The 19,185-nt window shown below is 33.8% G+C and overlaps 5 protein-coding genes across 5 annotated transcripts in view; 3 read left to right on the top strand and 2 right to left on the bottom strand.

Moving 5' to 3' along the window:
- Positions 1-243: 243 nt before the first annotated feature.
- LOC119839475 (zinc finger protein 530) lies at positions 244-5,944 on the top strand. Its single transcript, XM_038365747.1, has 7 exons — positions 244-944; positions 1,891-2,018; positions 2,638-2,770; positions 3,182-3,349; positions 3,712-4,086; positions 4,443-5,082; positions 5,335-5,944. Coding segments are annotated over exons 1-7 (1,740 nt in total). The 5' UTR covers positions 244-649; the 3' UTR covers positions 5,336-5,944.
- A 2,979-nt stretch (positions 5,945-8,923) lies between these two features.
- Positions 8,924-9,810, top strand: LOC119839438. The gene is made up of 2 exons (XM_038365702.1): positions 8,924-9,263; positions 9,446-9,810. The coding sequence occupies exons 1-2, from the start codon at positions 9,032-9,034 to the stop codon at positions 9,808-9,810; spliced, it is 597 nt and encodes a 198-aa protein (XP_038221630.1). The 5' UTR covers positions 8,924-9,031.
- Positions 9,811-9,946: 136 nt separating this feature from the next.
- LOC119838376 lies at positions 9,947-14,295 on the bottom strand. The gene is made up of 3 exons (XM_038364311.1): positions 13,070-14,295; positions 12,587-12,823; positions 9,947-12,090 (listed from the first exon to the last, which is right to left on the bottom strand). The coding sequence occupies exons 1-3, from the start codon at positions 14,130-14,132 to the stop codon at positions 10,064-10,066; spliced, it is 3,327 nt and encodes a 1,108-aa protein (XP_038220239.1). The 5' UTR covers positions 14,133-14,295; the 3' UTR covers positions 9,947-10,063.
- An 807-nt stretch (positions 14,296-15,102) lies between these two features.
- Positions 15,103-15,684, top strand: LOC119836993 (transmembrane protein 258). The gene is made up of 2 exons (XM_038362474.1): positions 15,103-15,259; positions 15,333-15,684. Exons 1-2 carry the CDS (start codon positions 15,254-15,256, stop codon positions 15,570-15,572), a joined length of 246 nt encoding a protein of 81 aa, XP_038218402.1. The 5' UTR covers positions 15,103-15,253; the 3' UTR covers positions 15,573-15,684.
- Positions 15,685-16,343: 659 nt separating this feature from the next.
- Positions 16,344-19,185, bottom strand: part of LOC119839437 (potassium/sodium hyperpolarization-activated cyclic nucleotide-gated channel 2-like) — a 6,455-nt gene continuing 3,613 nt past the window's right edge. The window contains exons 5-11 of the mRNA XM_038365701.1: positions 18,932-19,048; positions 18,745-18,843; positions 18,529-18,602; positions 18,233-18,350; positions 17,857-18,080; positions 17,303-17,430; positions 16,344-16,506 (exon numbers count right to left, since the gene is read on the bottom strand). Of these exons, the coding sequence (XP_038221629.1) occupies positions 16,344-16,506; positions 17,303-17,430; positions 17,857-18,080; positions 18,233-18,350; positions 18,529-18,602; positions 18,745-18,843; positions 18,932-19,048 (923 nt within the window). The remainder of the gene's footprint in view (positions 16,507-17,302; positions 17,431-17,856; positions 18,081-18,232; positions 18,351-18,528; positions 18,603-18,744; positions 18,844-18,931; positions 19,049-19,185) is intronic.

Genomic DNA, 19,185 nt, shown 5'->3' with positions numbered 1-19,185 from the left:
AGATGATAAATATTTTTGTCGATGACTAGCCGAATCAGTTTAAAAATTATGCAAAGTATAAGGCGTAATTTTTATTACGAAAGCTATTGTTTTTTTATTACTTTATTTAAAAAGCCTTTGAAAAGTAAACTTAGCATGACAAAAATATTTTTACCTGTAAGTGCTTGTAGTGGTATAGCTACCTACACAATCCAGACGCAATAACTAAAAAGTTAATGAACTGAAGCTAAAATGTCACTTGGCGTCCAAAATATATCTCGCGAGCTCGCACTATGAAGTTCATGAAGTTTTCAAGTGTTTAAGCCATAAATCTGCAAAAACAAGTCAAATAAATATAAAAAAATATTAGCCATATTTCTCTAATATACTTGTGTGTTTATAGTAACAGAAGTTTATAATTATTGCTAAACAATGACTTTATTTTGACTGACATTTGAGCATCTCAATTTGTATATATTTACTTTTTCTATCCAATAGAAGCAATATCCACATAATTCTTTTAAACATGAATACAATGAATTATCCATTTATATCCACATATATAAACTATAAATTTTTATAAAGTTTCTCGTGATCTGTACAAGAGTACAACCAAATTATGTTTATTTATGTGCTGATTTTTATTTTCATAACTTAGTCATTTTACACAATGAACACCCAAATTTGTGTTAACTGCCACAACAAAAACGCCATAAACCAAACAGATAATCGCCTGGTCACTGAAAGATGTGGCCATGTAAAATGCATGAATTGCCTGCTGCAAGAAAAATCTGGATGCAATGCTTGCTCCGATAGCAATGGTGTTCAAAAAGAGAATACCAGTGTGGATAACAACACATCCCAAGAAGAATTAAAGGCACAATTGCCATTGGAGGTGGAGCTGACAGAATTGGAGGAAACTAAGAAAATTAAACCAGAAACAACACACATAAAAGTTGAAACAGGTGAGCAAGCATTTATATGCATATATATAATAAACTTAAATAATCTCCATATCAAACATGATGTAGTTACAGAATCTGGAAATAATGTGATTGATAGTAAGTTAATTATACTGTGTGATTTTTGTATGTGGACACACACACTCACACTGGGGAAGTACCACAATCGTATTCTGAAACATAGCATTCTGCTGTGTTTCAGAATAGGATTGATTCTATGCCATGTTGTTATATCATTTTCATAAAATTCCAATGTCAAATTAATAATTCTAAGTAAAGAAATGGCTATTATTATATGAAAGTTATAGAATATTATGGCTTAACTATTTTTTACAATAACTAGCTGACCCGGCAAACCCTGTGCTGCCCTACTTTTATCATTTAGGGTTATGAAAAATAGATGTTGGCCAATTCCCAGACATACCCTCTATGCACACTAAATTTTATACAAATAGTTCCAAATGTTTCGGAGAAGTATTAGAGAACCAACATTTTGTCATGAGAAAGTTATATATATACATACATAGAGAATAATAAGCCCAAGGCTGCTTCTCTATACTCATGGACAGGCTGTGGCTGGTGTCCCACGACACATTAAAACTCTAAAAAGTTGCAAGTTGGATCTGTAACCAAACTACTGGATATTGTACCCTCTGTAGTGGTAATGGAGTATAATGTGGATAATAATAATAAATTATTGTTTATTTAGGAGTAACAAGCACCCAATAGAATACAATCTACACATAAAAATGTTGACTGAATAAGATTTGTTACATTTAAAATCATTAAAAATTTGTTATACAATTGAATCAATATAATTTGTTTTTTTTAAGTACATACACTATGTAAAAGTATGAATGACATACTCTTGATTGCAAAACCTTCTTGAAAATGTTATTAACTTGATGTATAGAATATCAATACATTTTAATATTCTAAACTTTTTTAGATGCAAATGGAGTCAGGTCCTACATTTGTACATTGTGCAAGAAGAAATTTCAATCCCGCACGCATGTATCCTACCATGCATATTGCAATGGACAACGGAAGCCCTTCCAGTGCTCAGATTGTAAACAGGTATGATGATTTTGTGTCAATATTATATATTCTTAGTATTTTCTTGTGTTTGGTTTCACGCGAGTATTATACATTTAGAAATTAAAAACTTTTCAACGGATTTTAAACGCGATTTATTCATTATATTATTAACCCGACGTTTCGAACACTTTACAGCGAGCGTGGTCACGGAGAGTCTCCCCGTGACCAATATATTATATATAATAAATTATATATTCTTGCCAAACAACCTGCCACAGAAGTTATCTTGCACATCACATCTATAATTATAACTAACACACATATTGCATCCACTTTCCTCTGGACATGACCAGTAGGAATATCGGCATAAAAAGTTGCCTATAAGTTTTTCCAGTTGTCCAGCTGTCTACATACCAAATTTCATTGCAATCGGTTCAGTAGTTTTTGCGTGAAAGAGCAACAAACACATACACACACATCCTTACAAACTTTCGCATTTATAATATTAGTAGGATAGTAGGATATCGAGAGATTGTAAAACACGTTTTTTTTTTGTTTTTTAATTACATTTATCTTGACTTAATCAAACACATTTGTACATACTGCACACTGTATACGGGTGGCACACCTAAATGAGCCTTTTATGTTCTTTCATCAGAGTTTCGCCACGCAATCCCACTACAAGTACCACATGCGGGTGCACCGCAACGAGAGGACGCACTCGTGCGACGTTTGTAACATGAGCTTCATACAGATGTCCAAACTGAAGAGGCACAAGTTGAAACATACGAGTACGTTGTGCTGTTGTATATTTCGTTACCTTTTTATCTGTTGTGTTTGTATCGTAATTTATTGCCTTGCGTATTTCTATTTCACCCACGGGTTTAGTTAGAAATTTTATTTCGGGGGGGGGGTTTCGGATGGGTTTAATTACATACAACAATCTCGCACCCAGTGAAGGGGGCTCCAGGGCCAAAACAGCCTGATAGCCTAGCGAGCGTTTTTTTATGCTGGCTTGATTACAGTGGGAGGAGGGGGGGAGGGGGTGTATTGACCGTCTTTTACTCATACTGGAATAACTCTGTTTAAAAATGTTTATTAAACTGGAACGCTTCAAGTTTGCCTAAATTATTTACAACAAATTACTACACAATAACAAATTAACACATATCTTTAATTAATTTTAATACAAATCATTCCAGAAGAGAAAATGTTTTCCTGTACTCAATGCAATAAATCATTCAACAACTCCACCGCCCTCCGGAAGCACACATTGACGCACACCGAGGTGCGGCCGTACGCTTGCGAGGAGTGCGGCCAGAAGTTTCGTGACAGCTCCAATTATAGGAAACACATGGACAAACATAAAGGTGTGATCATTTTATAAATTGTATCTAATGTAATGAATAAATCGTCATAAACTTTTGATTTCATCTGTCTATATTGTTACAATTACAGAATTATTGCTTTTATTTTATTCTTGATTTTTTACGCGACAGTTATATATTTACCAACTTTCTTTCGGTTTCGCCGGTGGTACATCTATAGTCTATATTACCTAGGGACCACGTCCGTCGTACATATTCATCAATTCAATAAACTCTTCAACATTATATTATTTGTATAGATTTCAACGTAACATATCCAGAATCCATCAATATGCATCCACCAATATAAATCCTTAATTGATATAAATGGTAAATAAGTATATAAGTTTAATTAAATTACCCAGAGTCACGGTGGTCGTGCAGTGTATGCGGGCACATCAGTGAAACACGTCCCGACGCTGAGACGCACCTGCTAACACACAACGCTACCGCTAACAACGGCACCGTTGCCACTGCCGGTGCAGCGTCTGGTACTGGTACGGGTACGGGTACCGAAACAGATGTCGTAATGGGAGGCGACGCGGGTACCGTTGCGGTTGTCAATAACGGTGCGAGTAACGGAACCGGTGCGGGTACCGGTACGGTTATGGTTGCGGGCACCGGTGTGAGTTTGGGCGTTGTTGTGGCGGTGCCTCTCCGCCGCCAGCATCAGTGTCCCCGCTGCCCGCAAGCTTTTCACTCGAGGAAGGATATGAGGAGACACGCCGCCGTGCACACAGGTCAGTCAATATGAGGATTTTAAAACAAATTAATATCTAAAGTCATCAAATATTCATTATGAATGAATGAATATAAAAATTGTTTAATAAATAAAATAATTCATGGGCTGTCATACCGCTTATATTAAAGGATGGACACTAGAAAGCAATAAAATGTATAAATTTGACTCTCTCTAATTTGAAACTCTTTCTATTTTTATGATGATCACCACTATAACACAATAGAATATATGTAGTTCATAAAATGTTTGTCATTCCAAACTATATTTCATCCCTATCTGTTTTTAGTTACGGCTTGAACTCACCATGCGGAAATTAACCTTCATTCTTATTTAAATATCAAACTTATTTTTTAGATACCAAACCGTACCGCTGTAAATTATGCGACCGCCGTTTTAGACGAAAAGACAACCTAGAGAGGCACATTCGTAACACGCACCCAAAGTACGTGCCCGCCACGGCCGTGGATTGCGACGAGACCGCGCTCAAAAAGATGGCCAACGGCGACGCGGACCTACAACCGGACATCTCGCGCGAAGCTTACGAGAAAAATGAGAAAACTAAACTGGAAATTCTCAACCCCCTCCCGCCGTTACCGCAGGACGTCATCCAAAAACACATCAGCGTAACCACAGATAAGAACAATGACGTCACGTCAAACGTCATAGACAAGTTGTCTATACTAGAAGCGAACAACGCGCGGCAAAGTGTCATCGTCGAGAAACGGAACGCGGACGTCGAGAAGAAAGTGCCAAGCCCGGAGAATGAGTATGTTCATAAAATTAGGAAAGCCACGATACCGCTCCCGCCGATTGACCAGGAGAAATTTCAGAACGTAAAGCGAGGGTTCTTGCCGGACAGTATCACTATGGCGCCAATAAAGAACGTCGAGATTTACAAGAAAATATTGTATGAGAAAATCGATAAGGAGCCAAATGAAGTCATACAGAATCCGAAGATGCACTGGAGGCGAAAGATGGAGCAGGATATCAATTGGTAAGTGTTTTAGCATATATAAGTATATAAGTCTTCTACTCTTTCGGTTTCATGTGCCTAAGGGATACCCCACGAAAAAATTTCTCATTTATGAAACATTTCAATGCTATAAAGCTGAAAATTACGTAACGGATTCCAAATTATGCAACTATATATACTCTTTTGTTCATTCTGAGAATAAGGAAATATAAATATTCAGTTAATTTATATATAAACATTTATAATGTAATTGTCATAATTTAATATTTACAGATTGTAAAGTTAAGGCTGCTAAGAAACGGACTGCTGTGCATCTTACAAACTCATTTTATATTTGACCACCTTAATTAATTACTTAATTCTGATTGTAAACTTATCATTGTTTTTTTTTTAATTATAATATTCTATATAATATACATTATGAGAAAGACAAAATAGTTATAAGCTTATGAATTTTTTTATAGGACTCTTTAATTTAATGTATATGTTGAAGCAATACAAACGTAAGTTTTTAGGATATGTGTATTAATGAATGTTACTAAAACTAATAGACTAATTTTCCAAAATAAATTGTGGAATAAAATAATGAAACATAAATGAATGTATACGCATATACATAAAAATATCTTTAGTGTGATGCTTGTCTAGTTTTGTTTAAATAATTTTATGAATGTACATGAGGTCTTTATAGTGTATTGAAACAAAAAGGAATGGTGATGATGATGATGATGAAATAATTATTTTATAGGTGCCATTTTAATTCAATAAAATTATAATTTACAAAGTCATGTTATAAAGTTAGTAAGTTATGTTAAATTATAATTTACTAAGTTAGTATTGCGTCAACGAAAACTTGTTAAAAATTAATAAAAAACATACATATATTGGCAATTTTGTTCGTTATCAAACTGTTATGTACATATATTATGTTTAAAAGGATTTTTTTTTTGTTGAAAGTAAAAACAAAAAAAGGGCATCATTCTAATTAAAAATAGAATATTTCCCTAACTAATGGCCCTTAATTAGTTTTAAGTTTCAGTATATTATGTTTAAAAGGATTTTTTTTTTTTGTTGAAAGTAAAAACAAAAAAAAGGCATTATTCTAATTAAAAATAGAATATTTCCCTAACTAATGGCCCTTAATAATTAGTTTTAAGTTTCAGTATGCTATGTCGATCTCATGTTATATAATACGCCAGTAGTTTGCTCTGAAGGAGTGGTTGGTGCCTATGTGGTATTGTAAGACTGGATTCGGTGTGCAAGTGTAGAGAATGTTATGCTAAATTATACGTGATGATTTTAAAAACATCGAAAATTTTTTAAAATTTATTACATAGATGATTTTTCAAAGATGTTCGATTATTATTAATTTCGGTCTGGATGAAATGTTTCATTTGACTCTACAAAATTTATATGTTTATAAGGTAAAAAATTACAGGAGAAATAAGTGAATCCATTTTAAAAATATTTAGCTAGATATTCTCTATGGATAAAGTTATGTAAAGACAGTTTTTATATGGTTTTGTATGAGACGTTTGATGGATCAAGTCAACAATTTTATATATTATATTGTTTAGTTTGTATGTGCGTCAAAGACGCTTTGTAGGAGTAAGTTATGTGTTTCATATCATTGGCTAATTGATATACATAGACAACTTTGTGATTAGTCAATGGAATTTTGATGTCGCCATATAAATGCATACATTTTACATAGTATGGTCATTTTAATGTAAAGGTAGGAGTTAGGATAATGTTTCAGGGAATATATTATTATATTGATAATTTTCCTTACGGTGCATTATAGACCACTGTATATATTGGTGGACTGCTATATCCTGGATAATCAAGTCCTCGGTGTCAAAAATTTGGATACTCCACATTTAAATAGAGACATCACTATTTACTAGATAAGTAAAACTTATCTTGAATTGTTTTGCAATGTGCAGCGAGTAATCACGCTTGAATTTTCCCGCATAGATAGATTAAAGTTAAACTGTCAATTTTTGTCTGTGGATTGTCTGCCCTTATGGTACCTTTCTGTACTATGCCTTCGTCTGTTGTCTATGTATACGTAACGAGTGAGATTAAAAAAAAATCAGCCAAATTATTTGATCTCTTCGGCAAATTTGGATATGAATTGTTATAGGTATATTGCAATTTTTACCAATTGAATGTTACCATGTATTGGCATGTAAGAGTCCAAGTTACATATAATGGCTTATTTAACGAAATAGTCACAATATTATTTATAGATTATCAATTAAATTTGAATGAAATACGTCCGTTGTCCTACGAGGTGATTCAAATAAGTGTATTTAGTTTTTTATATACTTATCTCGGCAAATGTTAATAAAAAAATTCTCAAATGCATTATTTTTTTAGGTTGTTAACTCAAAAAGCCAACAATCGCATGGTGATGAATGCGATTGGTTAATAAGCTTTTCCCAAGAATATTTGGTCAGAAATTCCAGCGACACGTCACTTATTTTTCGTCGCCTCGTAAGACTCGATTGTAGCATGACTAACACCATGCATGACTGAAGATCGTGATCTCTAACGCGTTTTGATCTCAAGGTTAATTTAAGTACAGTTTCAAAATTGATTGCCGATTATCGGAAAAAGACTAAACGCTCACGTGACGAAATCATTGGTTGGATATATTAAAATGAAATATATTTTTGATTTGTATAAAGTAAAAAACTTGAATTTGATATGAAATTTAACTATTTAATTTTTATTTTTGTATAAATTATATCCCAGTGAGCTAATGTATAACATACCTGTTCACTTTATTGATGTAGTTGTAACTCTTGTTTTTAAACGAAGTTTTATAGCTGTGTGTGTCCAGTGTACGCGTTATATGTGTTAACGCACACAAAAGCAATATGTTACTATTGTACTATATTTCATTGGTCGTTCTCACGAACCTATGCAATTGTAATGAAGTCAAGTTGTAATGAAGACAAATATAGAAACATGTTTTAAGTTAGTTTGGTATTTTATTTGAAGTGTCTTAACCAATTATAACAATTAACCTTCCTGATTTATGATACAACTTTTCTCTGTATTCCATGTAATGTGAAAGTTGTGTGAGCTAAGCCAGTAATCATTCTGTTTGTTTATTTGATAATATACTATAGTTTTTATTTAGGAAGGAAATAGCCATCACTCCAAACTATACAAATATTTATATATTCATTTTTTGATCTGAAGGGACTTTATTCTGAATATATGTACAAATATATGTAAAAATTAAAAATGTTATCTATACCACGTAGTGTATTTTATTTAAAATATATTTCAAAGTATCAGCCGGCATAACAATATTGGCCAGTGGCCAAATTTTATTGCTACAATAGTAAAATACAGGGCCGAAGCGTTTTTTTTATGAATTATATTTATATTCTGTGTTTTAATACACACTTCTAGAAAACTGTTATTAAGTATACGTGAAAGCTTTCCAGGACGAGACTTGGTAGCAAATATTTTTAATAAGGTGATTAGTTTATTATACATAAGACAAAGGTGATTTATATACTATTGAGGATTATTTTTTTATTATATAATTCACAAAAGCACCGTGCTGTATGCAAGGGGTACCAGATCCACCCAGTACTTTAGAACTCAAATTCGTTTTCATGTGTTAACTGGCTTTATAACTTACTTTTAGTACATATATCAACGAGAACTTATGTGCTTAGCCTAGTAGTAAACGTTTTTGTTTACTTTTATTTTACTTGCTGCAGTCTGTCATACTCAAAGGTACAGTCAAAATAAAGCTGGCTATATATGATAACGATACGGACTAGTCCATACCTGTAAAACTATTTATCACTATCGGTAGTCAGACGCACGCGTTTCGTCAAGGTGTAGTGTATCATTTCAGTGTCAATGCTAAGAATACGCTATAGTTTTCAACTGAAAACTATATAAAGGTCTTTAGTCTTATCATTTTCAATAAGAAGAGAACATGGAAGACAGTTTTGTCAATGAAGTTTTGGACTTGCATAAAAGAGGAGATTGGAAGACTATAACGCGAAAGTATCATGATTATCCAGAGAAAAATAAGTTGTTATGGGTGTATCCAAGTGAAGAAAACTTTGAATTTATTAAATGTAAATTGTTAGAACTTAATTGTAGCAAAATATTGAGCGTTGGCTGTGGAAGTGGCCTGTTGGAGTGGATGATTGATCGTGCTACGGGTAAGGTTTAAACTCTTTATCGTTACGTATATTATTATGTTACCTGTGCCGTTAAGAATTGTGATGTTCTATGATCTCGAATTTGAAAATGTTTTCAGATCACTTTTGATGGGCATTATTTATTAGTTTTTAGAATAACAAAATTAAACAAAGATAAAGTTCAGTATTATTTGAATTTTCAGGCATCTCAGTTTCTGGAATTGAAGTAGATGGTACATGGTGGAAATGTAGATACGCCCCGCCCACATTTATCGATCTCCTTATCACATCTCCTGTGTTAGAGAAAGACACCAATACAATTGAGGCTTTGAAAAATTGTTATAACACTGCCTTACTATTCTGCTATTTTAATGATGGATATGCGTTTAGCAATTACTTGGAACATTTTTCTGGTAACGTTCTGATTATAATTGGCCCTGATAAGGATGGAGTACATACAAATCCGAAACCATTTGAAGATATAAATGACGAATGGAAATTATATGCAGCACAGGAGGTTCGTGATAGTAAAGATTTCATCGCTATATATTGTAAAAATAAAATATAAAAATGTCGAATATAGATGTCTTATTTTTAAAAAACTATTCTCCGTTTAATCGACCAAGGGTTCAGAAATATTGAATACATCCCCGAAAAATCTAAGAATTGTGAAATAATAGAAACACCATATAACAAAACAGCAGTCTTTTATTGTTTAACTTATTTTAAAATACTTTTAAGTCTACAACAGAGTTAACTCAATATACTTTTTGATTTACTATATTTATACAATTGCACATCTATATACACTTATAAACAAGTCAATTTTTCATTAATTCTATATTCTTTACATTTATTTTATTAGTCGGTCTCACCGACGTGTTCATCATCGGATCTTTCTTTCCTTGGATATAATTGTGAAAATCACTATTAACCTCATTAGACGTCATATCTAAATTTTCCTTTTGGGTAATTATAGGCACTTCTGCTACCATTCTATTCATTTCATTTACTGTTTCTGAACTGTTGTTCATTTGAATATCATTCTCTAAGAAGTGGAAATCATTTTGCATCAAGTAAAGAGATTCTAAGGGGAAATTCATGTCGAAACGCGGTAACAACTTGTTGTCATCTGAATTATCGTCGATTTCTATGACGTCATTCTGGTGGTCGGGTAATTCGGGCATGGTTACTGCAGACAAATCCATATGCGCTGGATATTGTTCCGGAATTATATTATCTATTAAGTACTGATCTATTATAGGCGGATTGGCAGTCGAGTTATTTAGAGGCATCGTGTAAAATGCATCGGATTTTACTTCGTTCTTAATTTCGCTCATGTTTTTATGGATGTCTTCTAACGGTGGCGATGCTTTATATTCTCTACTCAGAGCTTGGTTGTTTAATAAGTTAGCATTGCACATCCTTTCCAGACTTGGCGACTGAGTGTTTTGTTTAATGGTCGCTTCTAATTTGATGTAACTAGGGTCATTTGTTTGAATTTTCTGTGGCGGTGGCAGCATTGTCATGGAGCTGACATTCATCTGTTGATTAAATGAGAATATCTGTGGGTCGTCCGCCATTTCGGAATCAACAGGAGTCGTAGCCGAATCACCGAGCATATTTTCTTGGGCGTACGTCATTATCGTATTTGGAGATTCGCTTAAAACGGGTTCTGGGGGTAGCTGCATGAATTGTGTCGTTATTAAATTGTTGAATGTCACAGGACCACCTAAGCCATATCTCTCGTTGTCTTCCAACTGTTTGAAAGCCATTTTTTGTTGGGAATGGAACATATTGACTTGATCTGGTCCCTTTAGAATAAGATTACTCTTGACCGATATCTTCGCTTTTTTCCTGGGAACACCATCGTTGTCATTTGTGATATTTATTGGTGAATGACTAGATGAGGGTACTGGCAGAATTTGGGTAGGTGTTATGATGGGTCCCGTAATCTTTGGCATCGAAAGCGATATTTTATCAACCGGTTTCAAAGTGATATTATTTCGCATAGATATCGGTGCGGGAGGAAGTCTTATCGGGAAGTTGGCCATGATGTTATTGCTTATGCTGTTGACGATTGGCGAGTGACTTGTCGCGAGCGAGTCTACGTGCGCCGTTTGAAGAAGCGTTTGTTCCATTGACACCGAAGTATTGAGATAATGTAAGTTCGACTGTGTCGTGTCATATGTCATTTGCAATGAATGTTGTGGATTAAACTGGTGTCGATCTAGCATAGTATCATTCGAGCTCTCTGATATGAGACAATCCGAGTTATTGTCGTCTTTGCTGAGATCTGTGACCATATCCTGGCTGTTGAAATTCGACTGATCCGAATTTGATGACGTTGTGCAATAGTTTTTTGGATATTCCTGTGGCAGTGTCTCCGGAAGACTGTCACAATCGTACACTTCTATTGGTATTTTATTTACAGTTTTTGGACTAGATTCTTTGTTTTTATCTATACTTATATCTTTGTTCCCGTCTTCCTTATCCGTTTTCTCCGATCCATCACTTGGTATCGTCCACGAGGGTTTGTTTTTATTTTTCGTTAATTCAACAAGCATTTGAATGTCTTCTTTATCTCTATGCGTCGTGAGATGCATTAGATATTTCTCTTCATTGACAGATTTGAATGGACAATATGAACAGTAGTGGATATCATTGGAGTTTATGTTGGGATGTTTGGATATCATGTGAGAAGTGAACACAGTGGATTGAATAGAACTATATGGGCAGTATTTACATTTATATACAACATCTTTTGAATGGACCTTCTTGTGCCTGCGCATGGCGTTGTGATCTGCGGAGCGGTAACTGCATTGATCGCATGCATACGGCTTATCGCCTGTAAAAATAAAATAATCCTTGAAAATAGACTTTACCACATGTTTTATTTGTTTGAAATACTTCATTACAAATAATTTATTAAACTTTTAGCTTGAAATTTCGAGTTAGTGCAGAACTAACGTTATCACTCACGTGGTGTACATATATTATCGAAATTTTCAGAATTTGATTCCTAGTGGAGTCTTATCAATAGTCCAGGGCTATGCAACCAGCAAAGGCGTTTATAAGTCTTGTTAACAAATGAACGAGTTCGAACTTGTCAATAAAAATAAGTCCATACAAAAGTTGTGAAGTACAACTACAAATGATATTACAAATTTGTCAATGTAGTGGTTTGCCCTGGCTTCGCCCAATATATATCTTATATAACACAGTGACATACATGACGAATAACAAGTTTGTATAGTTTCTGTGTGAAAACTATACAAACATATATACAAAAACACTAATGTTTCATCATATTAGCTCAGACAAAAATCATCCTTCACATTTACCTGTATGTGATCGCAAATGCAACTTGAGTTCTTCCTTCCTAGCTGCAGTGTAGTCACAATGGCAGCACTTAAAAGGCTTCAACTTATCATGAACGGCTGCTACATGCGCCTTCAAACGGGACTGGCTGTTGAATTGTCGCTTGCAAATGTGACATTCGTGTGCATTCCCCGTTTTGTGGATTAGCCGATGTTTTGACAGTTGGTTGGGGTTTTTAAACGATTTGTAACATATTGAGCCTTAAATTAAAAATGTCTTATCAATTTTTTATTAATTTAGATATGAGTATGATAGATTTAGAGAATTCATTTTTTAAGAGATATTTATCAAAGCTTTTACTTAGACTTTTAGATTAGTGTCTAATAATAATTGAATAATACATAACAATTTATGAAAACAAATTAAGCAACATATTATATTACAAATCAAGCATATATAAAGTGATGCAACTTATAACTAATAATGTTTTTTAGGAATATGCTTACATATATAGCCTCTTAAATTTTCGTGGCATTTCATATGAATATTGAGCAGTCTGTGCCTCTTGAAAGTTTTGAATCCACACACCACACAGGTGGGCAATTCTACATCAATATCATGTATCTTCCACAAGTGTGTGTGACACTGGTCCACATTTTGGAAGACTTTCCCACATTCAGGACACTGCAGCTTACCATTCTGATGACATTTCCTATGATATGACAAATTCTTTGGATCTTTCAGACGTATGTGACATTTGTTTACTGAACACAATATACCATTCTTCTCTGGATTCATATTCACGTTCCTTCCTTTATATTTATAAGGCATGGTTTCATCTGTTATCTGTGTTTGTTCGTCTTTTTTTGATGGCAACAAGTTTTCTGACATATTTACGCATGGTTGTATAGATGATATCAAATCGGGGGTCACACTTGATACTTGAATCATATTACAAGGTGAACTGGATATATTGGAATTTGAAACATTAACATATTGGGTTGATATATCATTTGTGTATACAATATTTATACTAGCTTCTTGTATTACTTCTTTAGGGTCAATCTCTTCGAAATTAGGCACACTCATTTTGTTTAACTCATCTACAGATATAAATGCAACAGTTCTAGGTAATTGTTCACTGTTTGTGTTTGATACATCAGGAACAATTTCTATAACTTGTGGGATTTTCACATCGGCTACATCCTGCCTTGCTGGAGTTATGCTCTGGGGGACTTCTTTCTTTAATTTTGCATTCTTTAGCGCTATTTGAACGAGGCTTTTTATCATTTTTTTGACATCTTTTATACCCATTTTATGATGGTTTCGTAAGTGCGTTCTCAAGGTCTCTTCTGCATCGAATACATTAGTGCAGCCAGGGCAAGGAATTTGAATATTATCTGCAAGACCATTGCTTTTCGCTAAATCAGGATGAACAGTAAATAAATGAAATTTAATGTCATCTTCAGCTAGGGCCATGTATGGGCATGCTTCACATTTAAAGAATGGAGTGGACCCTACAGATTTCTCTTCATAAGACATTACTTTTTCTTTAGGTTTCGATTCCATTTTATCGGTTTAAATTTTAAACTTAAAATAAATTAAAATGTGCATTTATAAGATTTTGCCTTAAATAACTTCGTGGGATTTATAATACCATATCACTCTAATCATTAAAGTAGGAAAAATTTTAAACAAAAATAAAAACAGTGTTTTTTTATTATTCTTCTTCTTGAGACATTGACGTTATAACTTATGACATATGTCATAAGTCATAAATGATAACCACAGAGCAGCATTGAGCTGTAAACCGGTGCTTTTGTTTTCTACACATTCAATGAGATATAAAAATATAAATAAGTAAAAATACAGTTTATAGTCACAGTATTACAAGCTACTTGACACGTAATTTTTATACAGAAAGATTTAAGCTACGAGAAAATTATAGATAATTAGACCAAGGTTGCTGTTTAGGTATGCAGCAAGCGTTTTTTGTAGGTATTTTGGGTGCATAAGTTTATGGATGCATAGAGGTGATAACGTTTAATTATAAAATACTAGCTGCACCCCGCGGTTTCACTCGCGTAAGTCCGTATCCCGTAGGAATATCGGGATAAAAAGTTGCCTATATGTTATTCCAGTTGTCCAGCTGTCTACGTACCAAATTTCAATTGCATTTCATTGCAATCGGTTCAGTAGTTTTTGCGTGAAAGATCAACAAACACACATCCTTACAAACTTTCGCAATTGTAATATTAGTATGATAGTAAGACAGGACGTCAATTTATATTTTTGAATACGACAAGTGAATGAAGAAAAAGATAAAAAAAAGAATTATTTCTTTCTGGCCAGCTACCGAACTAGTACCCGTATTAATATACTGTTCTTTGTACCGAACTATTAAACGTGCTATAACTTCATATAATAGCAATAATATATTAATATAATATTCGATGTTATTTTTAGCCGAAAATATAATAGCAAGTATTTCATTTCATTTTTATTATCACATTTATTTTAAATATATGGCTACACGCAAAGAGTAGTATAATAATACGAGTACACGGTTCCTAAACGTTACTTATCGACTGACGTGTTCATGTTTTGTTTCTGACTTTGACATTATTAAACCTACGTTTTCTGGTGATTTTTGGTTACCGACCGGTGATTTATTGTGATATTTTAGCAAAATGAGTGTAAGTTTCATAAAAACCAAATGAATTATTAATTGATGTTCCTGTGGCCTTATCTGTTTTTATTATGTTTTAGTTGGAAATCGAGTCAATGGTTCGCCATGTATCACCAATAAACCCAGCCGTGTTTCCTCACCTTACACTTCTGCTATTGAGCATTGGTATATTTTTCACTGCGTGGTTCTTCGTGTATGAAGTTACTAGCACAAAAAACTCAAGAGATCTCTTTAAGGAGCTCCTTCTATCACTGGTCGCGTCTCTCTTCTCCGGTTTTGGCATACTGTTTCTATTGTTATGGGTGGGCATATATGTTTAACTGTATAAGCCCATAAGCTACATGCATTTATTTATGATAAAATATGCCCAGAATACTTAGTTTGTAAATCTGTGTTATTTTTGTAAGTTTAATTAAAAATTACTATCCAAGATATTGTTTATATTTATTTTATTTCTTTTATGTCGTCGTCGGCAATGAAGCTGGTGGGTCGCCTGATGGTCAGTGCTACCACCGTCCATGAACATTTGGAGAGGCGGAAGGCCAATTGCAGACCTTAAGTCAGATTAGAAGACAGCATTCCATTTGTAGAGGACAAGGATATGGTCCTTATAAAGTGTTTGTCTCAAGGGGTGCTGGGTTCAATTTCCGGTGGGGACGCACAAAAAAAATGTCTCGGTCTGGCAGGACACAGAAGGCTGAAGGGACAAGTAGATGTAATTGTCCCTAAAGAAAATCAAAAAAGATGAACATAATCTGCCCCATACCCCATTAGGGGACACGGGACCTCACTTTTAATCAATGAAATTAATCTGCACTTTTCAACTTATTTGATGCCCAGCAAACAAAATCATCATGTTATTTTAATTTTAGTTCATTATTTTAATATTCAATCTGTCTTAAAAAAGAAAAAATAAAAAATTTTAACTCTTAGTACAGCATTTATTTCTTAAATAAATCACAAAGAATGAAAAGCAAATTCCACTGAAAAACACTTCTCGGTTGCTCACTTAGAACAAAAAAAAAACATTTGAGCTAATGAGAATCCTATTGTTCTTTGGTATGCCTGTTTTAATGAATTATACTTATTGTTTATTGACTATTTGGATAGTCGCGATGTGTTAAGATATTTTCTTCTCGTTTCTTTTCTTGCTGGTGTCTATACTCCTCATCTTGCACCACACTCTCATGCATTCTTTTGGATGAGAGTGTTTCAATCCTCTCTCTTATTGTTTTATTGGACATTAGGTAGTGCCTAAAATAAAGTTCTTGATGTCTATATGATAATGAACATTTGTTAACAGCCTTAGCAACTCAGATAGAATTTAAAAAAGTTATCCAAACTAATTTCTATTGTTTGATCGTTTAATGCAAAATTATAATCACTTTTGAATGAGCTATAAACAGGGGAGTTTTAGTAATTATATAATAGTAACTGCAAGCATAATCTATGTGTGTTTAAATACAGTCCCCCCTACCGCCTAATTGAATACATGATTTATGTCCATGTCAAAAGATGCGTTTTTTCCCATATTTAAACTCAAACTCCAAACATTTATTCATTCAACTAGACTTCCTATAGAAGCACTTTTGATCGTCATATTACACAGTTATAACATTTACCACCGGTTCGGAAGGCAGTTTCTACAGAGAAGAGCTGGCAAGAAACTCTGTAGTTGCTCTAAAATAATATAAATTTTACATTTTAATTCTACATAATATGTAACATGTACATAACAATGATGCCAATGAACTGATGCGACAATATTCCATGGATTGTCATCTTCCATATATTTATTAATGTTATAGTAGGCTCTCTGAACTAATACGTTTTAAATAAAGTTTTTGAATTTAGCACTACTAAACGATTTAACGTTCCGACGACGACGTTATTCTGTACGTGTAATATATACTGTGGCGGTGCAGTAAGGATACCAGTACTCTTAGAGATCTCTTAATAAGTCCCGTTAAAGTTTTAATCTTTGTATGCTAAAATTTATTAAAGTCAGTTCAACCGTTACATTTAATACTGCAATTTTGTGAAAGAATACCTAAAGTATGGAGCGTCCAGGCGGTACAGGTGTGTTATCTCCACAGCTATTACTGTAGTTATGCGTTTTGAGTCCTTCATCAGCAGCGCTACAGTTCCAAAATAATCACCATCTTCTAAATGTGCTATCTGTTTAAAAAACTTTCCATAAGCAAAGATTTTATAGAAACAAATGTGATTTCGATTATAGAGCCATTATCACATCCCCACAGAAGGCTGGCATGAAATAGCATACTGCTGTGTTTCTTTGGTGAGTGGGGGAGCCGGAAGCCCATATTCTTTTCCTTACCTTTTCCACTCCTTTCTTATATTCCTCTAGTCAATACTTTCTTAATCCCTTTCCAATTTGTAGTCGGCAATCCATTTTTAGAGGACAAATGGATTGCCAAGGAAAGGTCTGTAATCGCCCTCCAAATGTTCAAGGGCGGAGATAGCGCTTACCATCAGGCGATCAACCAGCTCCAGTGCCTATAATAATGATAAACTCTGGTTTTTTTTGAAGTCAGTTGAAAAATATAAAATCTATTATACCTACTCTACGCTGCTATGGTATACCTCAGCTCCCTTCAAAGAGTAAATCGCAACAGTCCCGTACGCGATGAAGTACATGCAGTCGCCGATGTCACCGGCTCTCAGTATCAAATCGTTGGCGAGATACGTCTCCGGCTTGAGGTAGCTCATCAGCTCGCCCATCTGGTTTGCCGGCAGGTCCTTAAGCAGCTTCACTTCGTGGATGAATTTGTTGCATGTGTGCATTATAATCTCATGACGAAGTTGATCTGGTGGTTCATGACGGTTATAAACAGTTAGTTATATATAATTAAAAATCATTCTGTAATTACTCGAAAGATTAACTGAACAGGTCTTATAGGTTATAGAGGCGGTAAACCATGTGTAAATAATTGAGGGTAATAGATACTTAGATAAATACCTGAGAGACAATCTAATGCAGCGTCTTCCTTATAATATTTCCCTTCATATTTGTACGTGTAAAAAGTGAACACACGCTTTTTCAATAATGTTGGAAATTGTTTTTGTTGCATATACGCCTGTCGACAAATACTATGCAATTCAAATATAAACTAAGCTTATAAAATAATAAATTTAAACAAAAAATCAAACAATTCAAACAGATTTCTGCACTACTAAGTGGATCAATCTTATGTACAAGTAATTTGCCATCGTTTAGTTTAATATGATCCTACGATAAAATGTAAGGCAATTTACCTCCACTTGGTTGATAAGGCCGTGATATCGCATAGTTGAATTATATTTAGTCATATAAATTTTCAATAGGAACACTGAAATAAATTACTTCCGATTAACTCATACTTATCAATGTATTACAATCATAGAGTGTAACGAATAAATAAAACTGTAATTAGTAAGAAAAATCATTATCAATTAATGAAGAGTGAAGAAAATATTAACTATGCTTCCTACCTATTGTATAAACCATAAACATTGAAGTGTATAAAATAATGGTTGAATGTATTATAAATTCATCGGGATTATAAACTTTGTATGTTGAAAATCCAGTACCTGTTGTAAAAAAAAATGTATGTATATACATATATTATTTGCTTCGCACATATTATGACGATTATTTAAAACATTAAAGTATGTATACCAAAAAACGTGGACAGACATACAAATAGGGCTTTAAAATATTTGTCGCTCGCACAACAATTTGTAATATCTCCGGAAGTAAGAAATGTATTATATCCTCTTGGAACATAGCCGGACCCTGGAAAATATTAACGTACAAATGTATATTATGGTAGCGTATGAAATAATTGGGGATGAGAGGGCGCTACTGTGCTATTGTTTACTTCGGCTCCGTATTTATCGTTAAATTAAAAAATAATTGTGTACTTTTACTTA

This window comes from Zerene cesonia, chromosome 3 (genome assembly GCF_012273895.1).
Source record: "Zerene cesonia ecotype Mississippi chromosome 3, Zerene_cesonia_1.1, whole genome shotgun sequence".
NCBI classification, from domain to species: domain Eukaryota; kingdom Metazoa; phylum Arthropoda; class Insecta; order Lepidoptera; family Pieridae; genus Zerene; species Zerene cesonia.
The sequence above is the reverse complement of the archived record's forward strand: the minus strand, read 5'-3'. Positions and strand labels throughout refer to the sequence as shown.